Raw genomic sequence first — 23082 nt, forward strand, 5'->3', positions numbered from 1 at the left:
CAAATAGCCACTGTAAAACGTTGCTAAATATCTAAGTATTAACCGACTTTGTAGTAATTTCAGTGTTTTCGTTGACATTATCATAAAACGGGTCTTTATGAGGGAAATATGTCTTTAGTAAGTTGAATAATTGTCTTCGATTGGTGAACAAAAGACTTCAATAAAATGCCGAGAATCACACCTGTTCCAGACAACGTGAATCAGCAACACACCTGGTATAGGTACAAATGTGTAGTACTAAATTAAGACTAGTCATAAACATTTGAAGGAGTAAGTTATCTTTTTAACCCTTTTTGTCTTCCAAAAGAGCATTGGATACATAGGAAAAGATTTCTAACAATAATAAGTGACTGAGCAGGGAAACAATCAGGGAGATAAGACAAACACAACAGATAGAATTCATTCATACGTATTCTATAAATGAAGCTGACAAATGGTTTGTCGTAAGGGTAATATGTGCTCCTAGGGGCAGTTGATGAAGTACATACTAACTGTCAGAATGTTAAAGTATATCCCCTCTATATTGTATATAAACTCCAATGTATTACATCGTTTGTACATGTCATATTTGGTTAGTGGTAGCTACAGTCTACAATGGCATTGGATCGTGTCGGCTTTGTTGTACTCATATTTTGCTTTAATCAAGACAGACAGAAAATGTATTTAATCAGATACCAGTCTCTCAACATCATCGGCTTGATATACTTCAGCTTTCTAGGTTTTAGTTCAAACTCGTTCAGTCCCCACCTATCAAGCCCTCCATATTTTATGTTGATGGTACAATGACAGTTGTGTATTTGATGGTCGATTCTGCCCAGGTGAAAATGGTTTGTTACAATTTAGATTAGAGACAAAATGTTTCCTTTAGATATACACTTCTTTACTTATTCTTCATGCTATATATTACCTGCATCGACAATTTGCATCTGCTTCGTTCAAAACCTGGACTGCTGGAAATTTGATACATTTTTACCATTTATGAAACAAACATAATGATCGGAGTTGTTCTAACTTTTACCTCTATTCATGTATTTGCTGTCTTGTATATTTGAATCATTTTGTATGTTATATTTCATATTATATTTTTACAATCATTGTGTGTCTATCAATGTTTCCATTACTTATCTTTACTCGAAATAGACATAACAAATCATGTGCATTATACAAATACGAATATATATACAAATTTATCGGCATAAATTAAGTAACAAAGCAAAGCGAAACCTACTCTTTTGTAAAACTGAACAAATGATTGGATTATCAAAGTTCTAAGGGAAAGTATGTACAATATCATGAATTAAATCCAAAACAATCCTTACAAAAGTTTACACAAACATAAAAGAATCGAATGTTCCGACTGAATTTCTTGAATGTGCTGTCTGCGAATAGACCTTGTGTATCGAAATGGCATTGTCCAGAACTCATTTCAATCAATACACAGTAGTCTCAGAATAATATTTTAGTCCAAGCAGCACTTTCTACTTCCAAAGAATAGTCCAATCAAACTAATCCTATCAAATTTTATCTAACCATAATATTCAAAAAATATGCAAACTGAAACGAAATGAGAAATAAGAACAATAATTGGGAAACAATAATGAATTAATAGCTCAGGTCTCTCCTAACAAACACACATACGGAACTAAAATGCAGTTATCTCCTACTCACTAAGTAACATAACACCATACCCCTACATCGTATAACAAAACCACCTGACTGACCCATCCAACTGAAAATAAATTCTTTCTTGTAAAACCCACCTGGCCGAAACATCCGGTTATAAGTAACTCCAAACACGCAAATAGTCATTATTAAATACCTACTTATAGAGCCTTAGCAATTACTTGCCAAATTTTTCAATATAGACACAGTCATATACCAAAAGTTTAAACACACACACACACACACACACACATATATATATATATATATATATATATATATATATATATATATATATATATATATATATATATATATATATATTATCTACGTACGTTCATACATGCATACATACATACATACATACATGAAATGAAGAGCAGTTAACTGTGTCGTAGCAAATACTAAGTGACATCCAGTTAGTCCAACGTTTATTGCATTCGTAACCGTCTTTTCATTGTTTCATTTTATCAGCAAAAACTAGATAAATAGTTGCACAGAAGTTGGATTGATTTTGAGTTAAAGTGAATATGCATGAGTTTAACTCAAGTCAGATGTTGTGGGGTTTTTGCAGGTATTCTGCAAACTGTACAGTTTGAACCATTGGAGTTTAGCAAAACATAGATTTACCTGACAATGACAACGTTTACGAGAAATACCGTTGAGATTTCTTTTTAACTGGTATGTAAACCGTTCTTTTACAGGTACTGATTATACATTTGAGACCGATCGAATATGCAGAAACACCGTACAAGACTTGACTTTCATCACAATGTCTAATAAAGCAGATGTTATTTTTGTTACGAATGGAACCAGGAGGAATAAAACGTTTTCACTGCAATATCGTGCTGGTACGATACATCTCATATCCGTAGATTCAATTGAAAACAAAACTGTATCGTAAATCAGATGAGTTAAAATCATAGCTTCTTTATTCTAATTACTATCGTAATCGCGAGACAAGACGTATTTTGCACACACAAAATATCTTCTCATTACAACCGTTATGGATTTAATTAAATTAATACTTAGACAAGTTAAATACTTGTAGTTAGATTAGATTTATGTAGTTGGTTACATTAGATTTATGCCGCTAGTTAGATTAGATATGTGTAGTTACGTTAGATAAAATAAATGTAATTGGTTAGATTAGAGTAAATAAATTGCAAAAGAAGACGTTTTACTTTATTTTCAATAAATAACAATCTTGTCAATGCTACGATTTTAAGGAACAAAAATGTTATGTCAATTTTCTCAGGTTTTATTCATAGGACAATACTCAGTACATTTCTTTCAACCACAAAAATGTGGATGTTGCTTGCAAACATTTGTAATGTGTCTGAAAACTTTTATTAATAAACTTTCACCTTTTCGAATTAATGATTTTCCTGTTCCTAACTAATGAATGTTATTTTCCTAGTAGAAATAATCGGCATTTGAACGCATAGGACACAATACATTGACAAACTGAACTCTTTGTTCGTTGTTTATATTTTATATTATCATATACACTCGTGGCTTATTTTCCATGGTTTAACCATGTATAAGTTCTTCACCAAGCTCATCACTTACATACATGGGTTGTTAAGCTTTTAGCCTAACACTTAAAGTGTTGATCATTTTTACACACGTTAAAGTAACTAATACCAATTCTACAAATGTAATTTGTATTTAGAATATTACAATGTTTGTATACTGTGATATGTATTGGTTGCACGTTTATGCACCTATTTTATTATATTAGACTGTACATTGTGTGTAACAGGTTGAATATGCAAATGTACAGTATATTTCCTCATTCATGTGCTTATTTTAGTGTCATACTGCGGAGGACACCTGATGGCAGAGACAAATATATCTACGCTGTCGTCTCCTAATTATCCCTCTTATTATGAAAACAACCTATACTGCCACTGGACTATTGAAGCCCCTGTCAATTATGGAATTGTCATAAACATAACAAATATTGATTCTGAAGAAAACTGCGACTGCTCGAATGATTATCTGCAAATATTTCTAGGTAGGTAAAATAAAATAGTAACTTAATGTATTCCATTTGGTCAATTTATCCAAGACGGAAATAAAGCCTACTTCCTTATATGCCTGCTTAGTTACCTACTTCCTGTCTTCCTTCCTTCCTTAACTACTTACCCGTATACAGCTTATACTGCCATTAGACGGGAACAGGTTGATTCGGCCCGGAACTGATTGGTAGTCGCGTCGATTCGGACCTGAGTAGTCTCGGTCCCGCTCGTTTCGGCCTGCTGATTTTACGGGGTCTAGTCCGCCTGGGTCGTTTCGGCCTCATTGGATTCAGATTTTAGTACACTATAGGAAAGAAATGACAGATAAATATTTTATTTTATGTTTGCATTTTCTTTTAACAAACAAACCTAAAACCAACGTCATAAATACTGTTATCTTAAAATAAATAGGTTGTAAATAACATTAATTTGCTAACATAAATACTGTTATCTTAAAATAAATAGGTTGTAAATAACATTAATTTGCTAACATAAATACTGTTATCTTAAAATAAATAGGTTGTAATAACATTAATTTGCTAACATAAATACTGTTATCTTAAAATAAATAGGTTGTAATAACATTAATTTGCTAACAAAACCAGAAGTAACTGAATAAGTAACATCTTTTTTTATATAGGGATTTTATTATGTACGTATTAATCGTTGCGCTAACAATAATAATAAAAAAAAAATTATTGGACAAATGAGTATCTGAACAAATAACTTTCAAATTAGAAAAACAAAGAAATTGCATGTAGCTCGAATTATTAATGTTTTACGCACATATAGCGTTTTGTCCTCATATTGTAAAGCTTTTACTTGTTATTTAAAAACATCAAATGACAATTCTAAAAGAAATTCGACTCATGGAAGCCAGTCTATGCAAAACAGAAGGTACAGCAGAAGTAATACAATATAGCATATACACGTTTAGCATACACTGGACAATAGGATGATCCTTGGTAAAGATCACTTAAAGAAATTATAAATTGGGGAGGAAACCAGCCAAAAATATTTTTATCTGAGGAAAGGAATAAGAACCATTTATAATTTACTGTTTAGACCAAGAAGAATAAAGTCATGGGACCGGAAGACAGAAACCGAGATGAGTATAACCCTATCAAACGTTTTATAAAATAGTGAAACCCCATTAAAAATATATCTTTTTCATTTTTTAACAAACATCGTTTTGATTTTTTTTACTGCAAAAACCCACAAGAATAGACCTATGGGGGCAATATAAACATATAAAATCCCTTTACAAACTTTCTCAAAGTCGAATAGATTACCATGGTTATAAACCTGAGAGGAGTCCAGAAATAATTTATAATAGCATTTTCAATACAGAAGGTCGAAATGACACGGCGCCTAATCGACCCGTAAGAATAGTAGACGAAAACAATCAGGTCCAGAAACAAATCAGAGCCGAATCGACCGTGATTCCACTAGACAACGACACAAAACTGCATCGTACATATGAAAGGCTGACATAATAATATCAACAACAAAAAACGTATATCAAAGTTTTTGGAAGCAAATATATTTGTTGAAGAGCACATTTTAAAAAACAGGTCAAAAAACCTGTTTCCATGAATAAAAGTCAGTTTTATATAGGCTTTATAAATAAAATCATACTGCAGGGAATTAGTTTCAGTCGTGTTTACGTTTTTAAGTTTACGTTTACCTTTACGTTTCCTTTTCAGGCAAAAATGATATAATTAGGACTTATCGTATATGCAGCAACAACACCGAGGATTTGGCTTTTGTCACGATATCAAATCAAGCAGATGTAATTTACGTCACAGATGGAAAATTGCGATTTTTATTGGAATACGAAGCTGGTATGTGTCACCTGATTGAGATGATATATTATTTTGTTTAAAGAATCCTTAGCTATAACGACTCGACGAAGGTCAAATATAAAGGGCATACAGTTATATGGAAATCAAAGCAAAATTTCACAATAGGAGAACTGTATATGATCACGATTTGCAGGTATTTGTATGTTTAGTTACTTAATGATTCATCTTTAGCCATTTTCTATTTCAATAAAGATGTTATTTGATGGAAAGGAAACTTTGTCTTACAACATAAAATATATTAAAAAAAATTACCCCAGGTTAATTTTGTAATTTCTTCATGGATACCAGCATTTTAATGGTTGTTTTGTAGAATATGTTGGCAAGAAAAAATTAGCCATTATCTTCTTGTTTGAGTGACATTATCAACGAATTTAAATTCTTGCTTTTGCCAACTTAGTAAGAAAAAGAAATAATAAATAACGGCAATGTCAAGTTAAATGTCTTAGAGTATAATGAGGTACGCACTCAGTGTGTGAGAAAACACTAATGGTTATTAAACAGTACGAAACTTATTTTCATTTTCAACTAAACAGGCACCTGTTACTGTGAAGGGGAATCTAGTCATGCGGATTGCTACATCGACCTCAACGAACATCACCACGTATATATCTTATGTCATTCTTTCAGTCAATTACACTGATTACCAGCAGATAACATATGTTTTCATGACCAGGATTAGGGCAGGTAAAACGGAAGTGTCCTAATATGTCACTTCTTAAATGGTGTATTTTACAAGGGGAAAATCACCTTTTATATCTTTTCATCAATTTCTGAAATACGAATACTTAGCTTCAAGTAGCAACTGACAATTTCCATAATACTCTCTGTCTCTCTCTCTCTCTCTCTCACACACACACACACACACACACACACACACACACACACACACGTATCGTCCAGTTCCCTTCCCAGGGAAAGACTGCGAGTAACGAAAACATAAAACATTTTGTCAAAAGCGGGTCCATATTTAGGACTACTGATTTTTGTATGATCCAAAAGAAAATCCTAAGGTAACGCCAGTGATAAACACGCAAATGTAGAAGCACATTTCGTACGGAAGTATTAGACTTGGGATGATGATTGAATAAGATGGATGACTGTTTTACAAAAGGATTAGAACATAGACTGCGCATTCTCGATAAATTGAAACATCATCATCATCATCTTTATTTCCTTCCATGGAGGATTACATGATATAAGAATAAATCATCTGAATACAATCAATAAATAATTTTAAAAAATAAAAAATAAAAAAATTAAAAAATATATATAAATAAAAAACATTTAAAAATTTTTATATTAGAATACAAATTCTTACACTATATCAGTCAACAAAGTGTTCGTCAATTGCATAAGTTGCAAGTTTCAGTACCTTATTTACAGAAGATAGCCGCACACTGCATAAGAAAGTATGCTGCATACAGGACGAATAGCTTGGAGTTTTCTTTGTCGATTACACCTGCTGGTAACCTTTTACCTAGAAGATAATGTAGTTGCAGCTCATCTTCTGCATTAAATAACGTAATGTGCAGGCTCAGTGGAAATTTATCAGTAAGGAAATCCCAGAAAGAGTTTTCAAAATTCGACATATAAGGACAACTAACACAACAATGAAATATCAAGTCTGTATAAACATTCCCACATCTAATACACTTATCAAGCTGTGTTTGAGGAACAGCAGCCCATAGTTTAGCTACATATGTAAATACCTTAGTGTGTTGTCTGGTTTTAGCCGACTGCCACACTGAGGCAGGTCGTAAGTATTCGTGTATATCTATCAAAATCTGCTTGATTAGATATATGAACTCTCCAGAGGCTTTTTTCAAGACCAACAATTTTTGACCTTAAAATTTCTTTCCAATTATATAACTATATAAAATATGTGTAGCTGATTACAATGCAATTATTCCATCGCATTGAAGTAATCAATTACAATTTTTTTCTGCGGTAGTTAGAGCACAATTACATTACTTCTATTATGTCAGTCACAACTTAGTGGTAAATTTACGTTTTGCACAGTACAATGTTCTTCGCACTGCGTTTGAGGTCGCACACTGAATACAGTATTTATTGTAGAACTACTTTCGCAATAATTGTAAAGAGTTCGTTTTACAATAGAACAGTTTCTAAACAACTTATAAATTGTTAATTGTAACTATGACAAATAGCAATTTTAATTTAAAAATAATTAGAAAACTTAGCACTACTTTTTCGAATTTTTTAAAATTAAATTACAATTACTGATGACGTTTTTGCAGGAATTGATTAGATTACTAAATAATCAGCTAAGTAATCAAATATTTATCTGGCTACTTTAATAATTCATTACTGTAGACCAGTTGTTTTACATATCTTGAAATGGAGCTGTTATTGCATACACTTTTCTTTCATAAAATCCCCCAAACCAGTTAGATGATACACCGATTTAGAATAGTAAACAAGTCTTGAAATGATATATCAGTGTTACGATCCGCCCTGATAAGGATCAAGGTGGTATATATATATATATATATATATATATATATATATATATATATATATATATATATATATATATATATATATATATATATATATATGAGAGAGAGATAGCACTGAAAATGAGGAACCTTTGTCTGAAATATATTTTTTCCTTTCAGAATGGATTTCCGCTTGACAATGAAAGTTGCATCAAGTCATCTGATGACCTTTCAAAGCCAGAAGATGCAGGTATCAAAACTCATACAATACTTTTGATTTCTTTTTCAATCTTTATCCATCCCGGTAGGTTATCACTTCCGATATTAAGTTGTGGCAAGTGAGATTTTTTGCAATGTCAAGGGTCCAAGAAATACAATACTATTTCAGTAATGTGTATCCTGGTAATGAGCTACTATTCGATTTATGACATTTTAAAGAATTAGATGTCAAAGAGAGTCCGAGCAAGGCAGCCAAGTTCAGCTTCGAGGCAGAAGCCAGGCAACCCACGCCAGCCATAAAGCATCAAACTCCAGAACGGCCTTTGTGCATCTACCTACACTGGCTCTCAAGTGGTTACACACTCCGGTTCCTATGAGACTTAATCAAGCCCCAACGTCCAAATCAGCCAGACGACGAGCGTGCGGAAAGGTGCCAGAGTATCAAAGAAGGTCACTCCTACTTCAATACCAGCACAACAATCTCCTAGAATACATGACCAAGCGCCACATTTAGTACAAAAATAGAGTCAAACCAAGAAAACCAGAGGCAGCAAAATTGTGGTCGACTATTGAGCTACTCTGTACCTGGTGCGATAGATATCCTAAAATAGTAAATCAGAAAAAAGTGTTAAATTTAGCCGGATCGTACAAGTGATGATGGAAAAGATATGGGAGGATGAATCTACCTCAACACCGACCTACTGATCGGCCATCATAGCCAGCATAGCAGAACTGGTGTTTGATAACCCAGAGGAATTAGTTGCCAAAGACATTGCTAACATTATAGAGCAATAGTAAAAAGTAAAGGAACAAATGCTCGGGCTTGTGGTTTGTCAGATGCGAGCAGGTAAAAGCTAAACATCTGGCAATACTACCTGTTTCGAGGCGAAGGTTAAACACCCACGTCCTAGTGGATTCCCAAATGGGCTGTTATCGGTATTGAAAACAGGGAGACACGATGCTTCGAATAGGCTATTTTATCCACCTGTTTTCTCCTGATGAATATCACCCAAAGCATTCTCGCAAGTACTTTAACTGTTAGGGAACACTGCTTCAGTTTCTGACTACGATATCAGACATTTTAGTCGTGGCATCAGTTTCCGAACATCATATGTTTCTGGGCGGGAGTTTTATTTTATTAGTGCCACGTGATACCAAGCAACTGATGATGACATTTTAGGAGATTTGTTGATTTGTTGGCAGTAGTTTCGCAAATAAACAAAATGTTTCAAATTCGTGTAAATGCCGTAATTATACACAGTATGCATCTCAAGGATCAGTGAACAATTTCGTAATACAACTTCATGTCCATTCCAAATACCTGTAATTTTGTCCATTATGTCAATTAATTGAAACCCTTGCTGAAACTTGTTTAAAATCAGATTACTCCTTATATCGCCCACTTCGCAGTTATTGTTTCTTACGGAAGCCCGTTAATGAAATAAGTATCAATACAGCTATTAAACTTAACCAATTTTTTTTTCTTTCCTGATTTCTAATTTTTAATAAACAAAATGATAGTAATCGATTGTATGCAGTGATTATCATAATGGTTGAGATATGAATTGACAATATACCCTTTGTTAAGAGCAAGAGGTTTTTACTAAAGCATACATAAATGTTAAGGAGAATAACAGATAAAAAGACGGCAATGTTGCATAGTGTTCGAGAAACAACTATATGCCAACATGTCGTTGGTGAAGCTGACATTGACACCACTAAATCGATCCTAAATCCATTAGTTTCCTTCGAGTTGGAAGTCAAACTTGTAACCTCATATCACCTTTGCGAATCTAGGTTATGGTTATTCCCGTTCAAGTTTATGTAATTTTGGTCACCTCTTGAGATAGGACTTTATCAGAAGGAAACTCCGCTATCGCTGCAATGGTATCGCAAATTCTTTCCAAATTCACGTCCTACGAGAAAGTAACCACATATGCTGGAGAAAATCATAAACACTTATAACCTGAAGGTACGTTCACAACATTGGTGAGATGGACATTTCCGATAAATATAAACTTTCTTTTGTTGCCGCCGACAAAAACTAGAAACCTGCCCCAATTACATGGCGAATGTCATATGATATGTTTATTCGGCTGAAAAATACATTTGCAATTTCTATTCCGGCTAATTTTGTATTTCCGTGAAAGCAAGTAAAAATGAATTGTTTAATGGTACAATAACCAGCGTTAGTGAGACTGGATGGTTCAATCGTCAATTATTCTGGAAAAATCTCGAAGACCCGATTGCGTTCTTTTCTATCGTATACAAGAACATGCCTAATGAGCGTCAACATATGTTACGAGATGGAGCCCCAACACGGGGCAGCACGCACGAGACGACAATCGTTAACCTCAAAACCTCGCAGAACTGCGGGCTCATTGGGTGGCGTTCCATGTAACGCCTGATCTGTTTTCCACTGAACCGTCGCGGACTCATCCCTCCATGTTCAGAAGCAAATGTGACGGCCCTATCTGCTGACACAAAACATCGACATGCTATAACTCGGAATCGCGATCCGGCCCCCGGTGGACTGCTAGATTCTGTTCTGTTAGTGCATAACCAAGACTGAGACAATGCCCACGCCATGCCGGTAGACATCATTGGGCATTCGCGAAAAGAAGCCTAATAGGCAACCAAACGTTTCCGACTTCAAAATGTTGCCATATAACTACAAATTGAATGTCACGTCCAGTCTCAATCAAGTCCAGTGATGACACGGACGTGGCTTGACAAAATGACCGCGACATGGCATGTCAACGAACAGAGAACTCTTCGGGTGGCCAAGGCTGATGACGTCGTGGTGACATGAATATTAACGGAAAACAAGTGCACGGGTCTGGCGGCGACAACTAAGCGGCGAGAAAACAAAACCTCAAAGCTGCTGTCGCAACCTGAAAAGAATAGTAAACATACGGACCCTGTCTCCAATCAGTGGCACCTTTGAGGTTGGGAAACAATACGTCGACACGTGAACAGAACCATAAAAGAACATGTAAATCGCCAAGATGTGGGAATGATCTTCAAGACCGATAATAGCATGATTAGCCCATTGGACACTACATGAGGTCACAAATGCTCGTGTCGACAAAGCTATCCTGCCCTACATATTTGTCGTCTTGTTAAGTATGCCAACAAAATCAAAGACGTTATTCTATGGGAAACTATCATTTCGCCAGAGTACAGACAATACATGTATTTTTTATTGAGAGTGACAGAAATGAGTCTGATGTATCCAGTTTTATAACTGCTTGGTAAGTATCTGAGGCTATATATAAAAACTTAACATTCGTGTTAGCGTATACGTTTTTCGTGTGGATGTGTTGCTCCAGATCACGAGTGAATGTTATATTAGCATGATCCAGCAAGATGAGATTCGTCCTCATCACCGTCCCAGATAAACCTCCATGGAAGCCACAGTAGGTTGTACTCTAGATTCGTGAAGAGCTTTCAAGATCTAGTCAAAATGTTGCTGGTATGTGACTTAGTAAAATGTCGTGCAAGGTGAGACCAACCCCCGGTGGGTTTGGGTAAAATATCACCTTCAACATCCATGCTGCAGAAGGTACTGCAAGGTGAGGCCAATTTGTTTACAAATACTGAAGATGGCCAGGACCTAGTATACATTTCACTGATTTCATCATTTTATTTCACTACAATGTTATTGCGATCATTAGATTACTATATGAATGTGTTTTCATTATATAACAAGGGAGAGAACTTACATATACCAGTTAGTATACAATATATCCAAGAGTTCATTGGGATACTTAATATTTTGATAAAATGTAACAGAAAAACTGTTCAGATAGCATTAATTTTACAATGACTTTAATTATAAAAGGATGCTACGTTTTAATACACATAACGTAACCTTTTCAATTTTAACATAATAGCCTTTAAGGAATGCAAATAATAAAAACAGTAAACTTTGCTTAAAAGAACATCCAATGTTTATGGAGACGAACATAAAAATCTGTATCATCGTATTATTGGACGCTTTGTTTCCTAAACAGGACCGGCAATATTAGACGTGAAAGTCTTGATCCCGTCAGTTGCTGGAATAGTCGTAGCGATAACCATAGCTCTTGGACTCTGGTTTTATTGTCGTAGAAGAAGAACTAAAAGGTAGGAAAAGGACGAAGCACGACGATAACTCCTTGTTTATATATTATTTGCAAAGTATACACATAAATGAACGGAAAATTCGAAACAATTCTAGCTAGTGATTCGAGTACACGTTAGATTATCTCAACTCTATGTAATACTCAACTTCAGATATAATAACAAAAATCCAAACGTTGTTATTATTTATTTATGACATTATGGGGATTTATGTCATAAGACATGAAGATTATTTGTTGCCCAAAGGTAGCAACATATTGACGACAATATCACAAAGATATAAGAGGTCCAACAGTAAACAGTTTAAAGTCAACACTTGACAAGGATAGGGCACACTGTGCAAATATTAAACTGTTCACTATACAGTAGTGTAAACATGTCATATAGGGGTCTTGTTGACAGAAAACATTAAGAAATCTAATAACATATCAAGAAAAAAATTCAAATTTCAAGCGGAAACTCAAATATTTTATATGGCGACATTTAGTACAAAAGTATTTATTTTGTCCAATAAAAAAGAAATTTTTTGACCAGCACAGAAAAGCGATGGCAATCATGGAGTGTATTTTGCTCATCAATGTGTATTATTGAAAAAATCCTTAATTCAATACACAACTAAGTGTATTACATTGAAATAAAATGCAAGATAGCGAAATCAATATACATATTACAACATATCTGGAAGAAAAAGAAGTAGGAGAGAGAATTTAATTGTATTTCATTTAATTCTTAAATTTTCTCACATTCTTTGGAATTTAATTATTATTAAAAAAAATAATCCTACTCAATTATGAAAAACATCCCTACTATATTATCAAACACGTCTATACTTTGATTAAGAAAAGTTATTCTCAAAATTTAAAACTTGTGACATGAAACTATTGTATGTTTTTCCTCTTGTTAATATTCCAAAAATGGTTCCACTGTTTTCGTCTTATTGCGATCTCACATTTTCTCTCTTACTTACAAGCCATAGGTGTTTCAAACTTATAGTAACGCCTTAGAAAGCCTAGTCATCGTGTTATATTTATATTTTATGTTTTAGATTTGTATGTCTGCTTAATATTTTATATAATGATTTTGCGAGCTTAAGGGACACCATTCATCTTATCTGATTTGTCTTTTCTAAACGTTATATTTTGTAATTAATTGCATCATAAAACTGAGTTAGCCGTTGTTTTATTAAGTCTTCTCATAATGCCACATTCTTCGAAATAGTGCTCTATGGTCTCTTTTTAAATGGCTGAAAAAGAACAGTTTTCCTGCTCAATGATGCAAGAATACCTAAAGAAATAGTTTGTTATGAACATTATATGAAATCGAAACCAAAGCAATTTTGTACTTTGTGACAATTTTATGTTCTGAGGCAGAACGTTTTACATTCATCAATATGAACATCTATCTATTCTTAATATTCTCTGCCTTTTCATTTCACTAATAGCCCTTTAATATTATCGTATGAACCGTCTATCAGGATGTCACAGGATGAAGCCGGGTTGGGACTGGATTAGGGAAGACACCAAAAGCAGCTGCGTTTACGAGATGTTTATTTATAAACGCAATTTAAATATTAACAAATCTGACACCATTATAAACAAAAAGATATGGAGAATTAAAAAGTTCCTAACATGGAACTATCAACAACAATTAACTCAACGAGAAAAAACTCAAACATGAATTTAACAAACGGAATTTCAAACAAACATGAATTATGTCCTATCACCGATCAACAAAATAAAAGTATATGATCTACACCCCAATATAAACAAACTCTTGAATGTATCGTTCATACAACGATAATGAAATGCAGGAAAGTTGAATGTATCGATCATATAACGATATTGAAAAGAATGTAAATTTGAATGTATAATTCATAAAACGATATTGAAAAGCATGTAAATTTGAATGTATCGTTCATATAACGATATTGAAAAGAATGTAAATTTGAATGTATCATTCAAATAACGATTTTGAAATGTATGTAATTATGAACCTATCGATCGTAAACCGATATTGAAATAGGAATGAATGAAATTATGAACCTATCGATCGTTCACATAACGATATTGCAATAGGAATGAATGAAATTATGAAATGCAATAGTGGAAATAACGTGGAACACTATATATAACTATCGTGGCGCCCATTTGACGTCCAAGTTGTTACTCCGGTTCCACTCGCTCTAGTCAATGGCCAGAGAAACACCCAAGCATGGTCCGCCTATCTCAGTCTGTTGAAGGATCCCTCGAGAACCCTCACATCACAGACCCGATGGTCGCGTAGCCCTGGTCCCTCGCATTGAGAAAACCAGCCCACTCTTCCGATCCAACGTCACCATGACACAGCGTATACGTCACAAGAAACCACACAGAGTTCTGTGACTCCACATCGAACGATGTATAAGGCATGACAGGCATGTATAGGGCAGCTCTACAACTGATGACTCCACATCAAACCATATACAAGGCATGGCATAAGGCAGCTCTACAGCTAGAGATTTGCTTCCGTAAAGGGGTAAGCTTCCTAACAAGACTCGGCGTAATGTAATTTGGCTATAGAGAATTTGCTCTATATGTACACTAGCTGTGACAGATACGCGCAGCTAGGTACTTAGGTTTCCCGCTGCAGGCAATTTGCTCGTGCAGCATGGTCTGAGTTTCGTTCAGGATTTCGAAATAACTAGAGCCGAAAAAATATACCACCCTCGGGTGACGACGTACGCGGCAACGAAACCCGAGTACATTTTTGACAACATATACATATTGATATAACCCATACACAATTCCGTGACAGATGTCCCTACATTCTTTCTTCGCTATTAAAATAATGTTTCAATTTATAGGAACTTAATGATGCCAAGCATATATAAACTAAAAGAACAAAACGTGTTCTTATCCTGTGAGATTTCTATATTTCTCTATAAGTTTATTTATTATTGCTATATAATTATTTTAAAAGATGTGTAGTGTATATTATCTTTTCCCTAAAGTAGTCAGAATCCTCAAACTGACAATCATTATTTAATACATCAACAATATTCAATACATTCTTTTTGATAATTTTAAAGCTGACAATTATTGTTTAAAAAAATAAACAATGTTCAATACATTTGTTTTCATCCAGTTCCTAAGATGAAATTAAATGATCAATCAATTTGCTCTCTATTAAAACTGATATTTTTATTCATCCATAGTTCATAAATTGGTTGTCTACATACCTTCCTTTTCAACCAAGGGTTTGTATTCAATATATATTTCCATGCTACCAACATGTTCACCCTAAAAGCATCTTCAGAACTAAAATATATATTTCGAACTCGAACAAACGTTTCTTCAGCAACTAGCTGTGTTCTCCAAGAAGTAGACACAACTTTTGCATCCTGTTAAAAGAGAGGCTGAATCCGTTGCAGTTTAGAGGGCCAAGATAACTGCACTGATTACATTTTTACCCTTCGATAGGAATTCTTTATTTCAATGTCTTTCCTTGATTATATCGATATCGAGTTCCACATAAGTTCATTAAAGCCATATCAATATTTAGGTTACTTTAATTGGTGGATCTGGAAGGGGAAAATGGTTCATAAAATAACTCACTTAAACCTTAAAATTATTTTATTTCCAGTTGGTATACGATTCCCCTTTGACAATATTTTGAATAGATTTCTTGCTTTTACTGCTTGATATATATAATTTTCATCATAGCATCTAAGTTAACAAATGTAATCCGAACTATTTTACCCATTGTAACTGGAATATGTTTAAGAGTTTCAGCACCAAAGCTCCTACTAACAGTCCTTGCTTAGTTGGTTTTTTTCTTGGTGGGCGTTTGTTTTTTTATTTTGTTTGTTTGTTGTTTGCTATTTTTTGTTTTGTTTCGTTTTTGTTGCTTCTTTTGTAATGTTTACTTGGAGACAAGACAGCATGACTAATTTTCAATTATTTCGATGCGGCATGCATGAGTGTTTTATAAACAAACTACTAAAATGTCTGCAGAAGAAAAAGAGATATGGATATAAAGCATCACTTTGTAGGCATCCTGCTTCCTCTGCAAAAATATCCGAATGATAACCAGTTTGTACAACTGGAGATGAGACGTTTTTATAAAATATTTTAGACCTGTAAAACACTTAAAATCATGAACTTCTGCGACCTTTTGAAACATCACGGGAACGCTCAATTTTCATGACAACTGATGTTAATACTAATTGAAGCAGTACCTCATTTTCGTTGAGGCTTTTTCGCCATCGCACTCACCATCTGACAAATGTACTTGATAAAAGCCTACATTGAAACTAAAACCGTCATTTAAACAAAGCAACACGTATATTTTAAATTTAGTTAACTAATTTCAAATCAAATTGATTATTATTGGTTTTTTTTATTTACACGGATCACTGCATAAATTAAAACGTGGTTCCTTGCAGTGCATTTGGTGCCAGACAGTAATATGTTTGATACAAAAAATCAATTTCATATAAATATCATTCAAATCAGCAAACATTTATTACAAGTAACATAATATAATAAAACTAATTACTCGTATTTCATTGGTGGGCAATTAATATCCCGATTTGACTCAGTATTGTCGGAAAAATACGAAAATAACTGTTTTATTTCTGTCTTCAGGAATAAGGAAAGGACAGAACAGGAACCATACACAGAACTGCAATCGACGAGAACGTCCCAAGAGAAGAATTATTATGAAATCGTCGAGCTGCCTAACAACAGTAGTCAAGTTCATGTCAATATTCAAACATCAGATACAACACAGGACGCAACTAATCTCTATGAAAATATGCCTATTTCAGGAAACACAATTACGGATGCAAATTCATTCCAAAACAAATGATCCACTCCGCTATCATTGCTCAGATCTTCAAAACCATTCACCAAAACTGAATACTGATATTATTTAGATTAGGTTGACGTGAAATAATTTTTGAACAAAGTAATTTGATTAGTGATGCATTCACGTAGGTCATGCTGGAAAATGTCTGCCTTTTTTTATATTTTCGACAACTGTCAAGTTTTAAATTAGGACAAAATATTTTGGACATATCATTTTGTTTCATTAGCAAACATTTCATACTAGGTTCAACAAAATTATATAATGTTTTACAATTGATTTTACCACTTTTAATCCCTTTTGAAATGCACAAAATGCTTTCTCCACACAAACCCTGACTAATCGGGACTATAACAAAGATCTAATACCGGAAGCAATACAAAAAAGGCAAGCATACAAACCCGTGATGACCTTATAAAATACTAGAACGAAGTAAGCTTGCAACTAATATTGTAAATCCTCAGGCTCCACCTACATAGTCCTGAAGTAGGCAGTGCCATTTAAAAATATTGGCCGATCACTGAACAAATCAAACTGACAGAAACGAAAGAAAAGAAAAGAAAAACAAAGTATTTACATGTGATCCTTACTCAGTTGTACATATTTCCAATTTCTCACTCCCAGAAGCTGAAATTAAGATGCTTTCAAGAGATAAAAGCTTCGGTCCTACCTCAGATATTTTACGACAGAGGTCAGCTAATAAAGGACATACAAAACAACTACAAGTGACTTGGCCCTCTAAAGAGTTCTATCGAAAGTGGGTCTCGAGAAAGCAAATTCGTTATTTAAACAATGAGATTAAGGAGGCATTCAGGTCGCCAAATCTTAGAACTGACATCATAATCAAACCTCCTAATAAAGGGTGTGTGGTCATTGTAATAGACATCAAACCTCCTAATAAAGGGTGTGCGGTCATTGTAATGGACGGATAAAACTATTTCATTAGACCATACCGTCGGCTGATGTGATATTCTTCCAGAACTAATCCGTGTCCAATATGCAAAGAAAAGTTGAACATGATCAATGAACTTTTAAAAAAGGCCTCATAGATGAGAGGGGAAATGTATATCTTCCCCGGTAATCAGAGAGCCGAAAATACCGAAATCAGAAAACCCTTGTACGACTAGTTATGGTTTCCTAACCGAAAATAAAATTTGGAATATTTAGACTGATTTAGGAGATTCCATATCTACATACTATTCCCCTGCTTTCAGGACACAACGGGCTTCCTCATGAAAAGGAAAAACAGTGAACCTTTACCAACCAGCACAATGTTGTTTTTCGAAACGTTGCATATCTCCATACCAACATTCCATACGAAGAGGGAATATGTGCATGTAAAAAAAGAAAACAGCCTAAAAACTAAAATTATGAGGACACCACTCATATATTTACTTATTTGAACACTTGGAGACATCACTCATATGTTTACTTATTTGAACACTTGGAGACACCACTCATATATTTACTTATTTGAACACTTGGAGACACCACTCATATGTTTATTTATTTGAACACTTGGAGACACCACACATATGTTTACTTATTTGAACACTTGGAGTTATTCCTTAAACTTAAACACCTTTGGGTTCAATGGCAATAACTACCTCCAGATAAAAGGATCAGCCATGAGAACTAAAACGCTATTTCCTAGTCAAACATGCAAACTTTACTAAAAACTGTCACCTAAGGTACCTCTCCTAAGCTAAATTCTAAACTCAAAACAGCACAGCTTTTTTTAAAAATTGTGTAGGACGACAATTTAGACCCGATACCCTGAAGTCTATGAGCACCGACATGTGACCTTGGAGCCGCCTTTCCACCGTCTCCTCCCTTGGCACGACCACATATCAAAATAAATAGCGTGCAGTGCACGCTCTTAATACTACTGAAAATTCAGTACCAACATATGAGTGTGTGATGGGTCCATTCCCACTCATACATACCTAAATGCAGCTAAGTAGTAGCGACTGAATATGTCGAGTGTGTATTGTGTCTATTCCCACTCGCCTTAAAGCCCGCCATTCAGACGGTTAGGAACTAATCTTAGTCCCACTTCCTGACGGCTTCAATCAAACAGTGCTCCGCGAGCACATAAAAGCCTGGGGAAGTGGCTCGAATTCCCTCCCAAAGAAGTAATTAAAAAGCCTACCGTGGATGCATAAAACAGTGGTACATGCACGACTGAGCGAAAACCACTTAAATCTAAATTAACTAAGTCAAACATAAGAATGGACCGATTTGATTGCCAGCTTCTCTTTTTGCAAGCTATAGCCCATACGAATGGGTATGTTTTACACATGTTTTGAAACTAAACTAGCATAAGAGGCAACAGCTAGATTAAGTTATACAAGAAAGCCAATATTGTATATCAATCCATCAAATTCACCACCAAAATTGTAAACACCGATCATATATGTTTGGTTACAAAAACTACACTTATAAGAAAGAGACTCCATAAAAAACATTTGTTTCAAACTGCCATAAACAACAACACAGTCTTAGATCCAATAGCAACCAAAGGCACTGGACCAAAAAACGTTCCCTACAATAAAGCAGTTAGCATCAGCAAGACATGCTATAAGGACGTACATTTATATGAGAGGTCAGACAGCTAACCAAGCGTCCGACACTCTGTGGACACAAATAAGGTCTAATAGCGAAAGCGATACAAAGAGCTTAACAGGATATGCGGAGAGAGAGAATGTCATACATAATGTAGTGGTTGACATGCATATCTAAATGAAATGGAAAGATTTTTTAATGGTGCACTGAACTTGGTGCAATCAATATGTATTTGCAAATTACACAGCAATTAAATTTTTTCCAGGAGCTTGTAGGGGTGCTGTATTTTCGTAGCATGTATCGTCGTCGTCATAAATAGCGCTGTATTACAAAGTCAAATAAGTATGCTTGAGCAGTGTTATCCTGTTTATACAGATTCCGTATGATATGAACAAGTTAACAGTTAGATCATGCCTTTGCCGACAGATCATCAGTGTTAATGAGACACCATTGGAGGATGAAGTATCTTGTCGCTTCTTTAGCAAAAGCCCGACGTGAGGATCAGAAAAATCAAAGAATACAGTATGTGCATAACAAATAGTAATAATAGATCATTATGACACATTACATATATGCTAAAGAAATATACGACTTTATTGTCTTTAAATTTATAATAGCCTGCGAAATTGACAAGGTACAAAACTCGACTTGTAGAACAAAGCTGCAGACTGCGTAACAAAATTGGCCGCAAGCCGCTTAAATTATTTCTAGTTTTGTACCTTAGTTCCGTCGTAGCTCAATTTGTTGAGCGTCGTACTCGTGATTCGAATATCAGGTGTTCGATACCCGCATGGTCAAACTTCGTCAGTTTGCCCTGGTATATCGTTGGAGAGGCGCTTTGTTCCAATTTCCTCATAATCTGATTGATTGATGTAGTCAGTATTGCGTTAAAAGGGCCTTTACAAACCTCCGATAAAAAGTATTATCAGTTATTGCCTTAATAAATGTGTACACCTGAAGATAGTGCAGCTGTAGTTCACCTTCTTCACTAAACAACGCAACAATTAAGCTTAGTGGAAAGTTATTACAATCCTAAAAACACGTTAAGAAACTTGAAATATAAGGATATGAACCACAGGTATTGCGTAACAGGTCTGTGCAAATATTTCCACATCTACTTTTCTTGTCGAATTGTGCTTAAGACATGGCAGCCCATAGTCTGACGATAGAAAAGTAAATACCTAAGAGTCTTGTCGCATGTAAGATAATTATCATTCCGAGGCAGGTTTCAAGGATTCGTGTGTCGAAGAGAATTTGTCAGATTCATTTTCATGAGATGTTCGTGCTCTATTTTCAGAGCCAGCAATTTTTGACCTTAAAAATTTCATTTCCAATTGTATTACTCTGGAATATCAGAATGCCGTATATAATTAGCAAGATGCTGAAAATAAATCAAACCTTTTTGACATGACATATATATGTGGACATCAACCCTTAGCATAACTTTCTTTGAGTATGAAAGGAAGCAAAATAATAGTATCACGCATCAATCATATTCTATGCAAAGTATTTGTTTCTTTCTATCAAATTCGATCTGCTCAGATGTCCAACATTCCAAGCGCAATGACGCATTTGTGCACGTGTTGGAAAACCTTGGAAATGTTTCCCAAAATACTTCAACATTTTATCCAGTAAAAGATATTTTAAACTACAGTGGTTAATTAATTTGTAATTCTTGGCAATATAATATCAATAAACTTTCAACATTTCTGGAAACTTGGTTTTAGTTGAGAAATGAATCACTGTATTCATGTGAATTTATATATATATATATCCTCAATTCTACATGCATGTAATATGTTAATGTTATCTTTTCGCTGAGATTAGATTACTAATCCCTAAGAGTGTTAACCTCTGGTTTTGATCTTCATGTATTGGGGGGAGGGGTTGTTGTTTTGTTATTTCATTTTTTTTTTGTTTATTATTGTTTGTAGGTGGGTTGGGGGCTCTTGTTTTTTTTCCAATAATAAGCGTTATACCATGTGTTTTTCAGTTTTCTCCTATTTCATTCGCTTCTAACCAAATTTATTCCACACAAATTCATATGTCTTAGAATTCACAAAAGCATTTTTAATTCAATTTACAGGACTCTTATTTTTATTATTGTTCCTCACATCTACATGCTAGTCTCAAAGTACTGCTTTGTCCGTCATTTACATCAGGGTTATTTTCTCTACTAGGCAATTGTAATATGTGTATCCTCCCTCGCTATGTGTACTTAACTGCACAATATGACACGTATCGGAGACAACTTGTACTCTGTGGCCTTTTGACACCGTGTTACACGTGTACTCACTGGAGGCTGTCTTGCCACACACCGTACTTCTGTCATTTATCTTTTCGTTGAAACGCTTTCCAAAGAATTTACATGTCTACAAATATTCGGGTGCGCCTTAATAACTATGATCTCCAGGGTTTGACTGCTATGAACAGTTATCATGCGCAAATTTAATATTGCATACACCTGCCTAATATAAAAATTCATGAAAAGTAAAATGCATCCGTGAGGTCAAATAGGTCTATATTTTTGGATAGGTATAATAAAACCAAATATAAGCATATAATTCACTTGACCTGAAAAGTCAGTGGAAATTCATAGAATACAAAGTTAATGCACCCCAACCCCAAAATGAATGCATACATTTTTCATGTCCTAAAGCCATTTCTGAGAACACGTGATGTTCACAGTGCAAACACGAGCCCTTTCCCTAGGTGATGATTTTGAAAAACATTGTGTACTTAGTAGCTTGATGCAATACAAAACAAAGTTATCATCGGGGCAGTTTTTTAGATATTCTACTTGCCTTGAACCAGCGTGTTTACTGCTTTCAGTGGCTAGCTCTGCTTCCTAGCCGACTAATGGTATTTCACTGGCTACATACTGTGAAGAGACTATATGAGTTGTACATGCCTCACATCAGTTTTAAAAACAACACAAGCCGGAAAGACCACATTCACAAATATATCCACATATTTAATTATTATACAATAATAGCTCAAAAAGTCATACCATAGCCTTACGTTAAGAAATTTGCAAGGGCCCAATTTACGAAACGTCTACTGCTGCCTTTATAAACGAAGCTAATCACGCTTATTTCGACATGCCGTCTGTTCTGTTCTTCGTCAAACAAATTATCAAAACATCGTTTTTCTTCTCCCCAGATGTTCTTCCTCGATCAAGGCCATTAACTGCTTATCACGCTTATTCAAATAAATTCAGTTTACTTCCTTGTTTCGACATAGTTTACTTGCTGATGAAGACTTCATCTTCATAATCACAGGGATGCGAGTCCGTCCATATCAGCTCCTAAATGCAAA

General features: G+C 34.6%; 1 protein-coding gene across 1 annotated transcript in view; it reads left to right on the forward strand.

Annotated features, from left to right (window-relative positions):
* Positions 1–21473, forward strand: part of LOC149782286 (cubilin-like) — a 78858-nt gene extending 57385 nt beyond the window's left edge. The window contains exons 16-22 of the mRNA XM_089933664.1: positions 2367–2513; positions 3479–3682; positions 5393–5530; positions 6085–6152; positions 8191–8260; positions 12246–12357; positions 16980–21473. Of these exons, the coding sequence (XP_089789790.1) occupies positions 2367–2513; positions 3479–3682; positions 5393–5530; positions 6085–6152; positions 8191–8260; positions 12246–12357; positions 16980–17202 (962 nt within the window). The 3' untranslated portion in view covers positions 17203–21473. The remainder of the gene's footprint in view (positions 1–2366; positions 2514–3478; positions 3683–5392; positions 5531–6084; positions 6153–8190; positions 8261–12245; positions 12358–16979) is intronic.
* The last annotated feature ends 1609 nt before the right edge of the window (positions 21474–23082 follow it).

Source organism: Sinohyriopsis cumingii, chromosome 15 (assembly GCF_028554795.1).
Source record: "Sinohyriopsis cumingii isolate HCF-2022 chromosome 15, ASM2855479v2, whole genome shotgun sequence".
NCBI classification, from domain to species: domain Eukaryota; kingdom Metazoa; phylum Mollusca; class Bivalvia; order Unionida; family Unionidae; genus Sinohyriopsis; species Sinohyriopsis cumingii.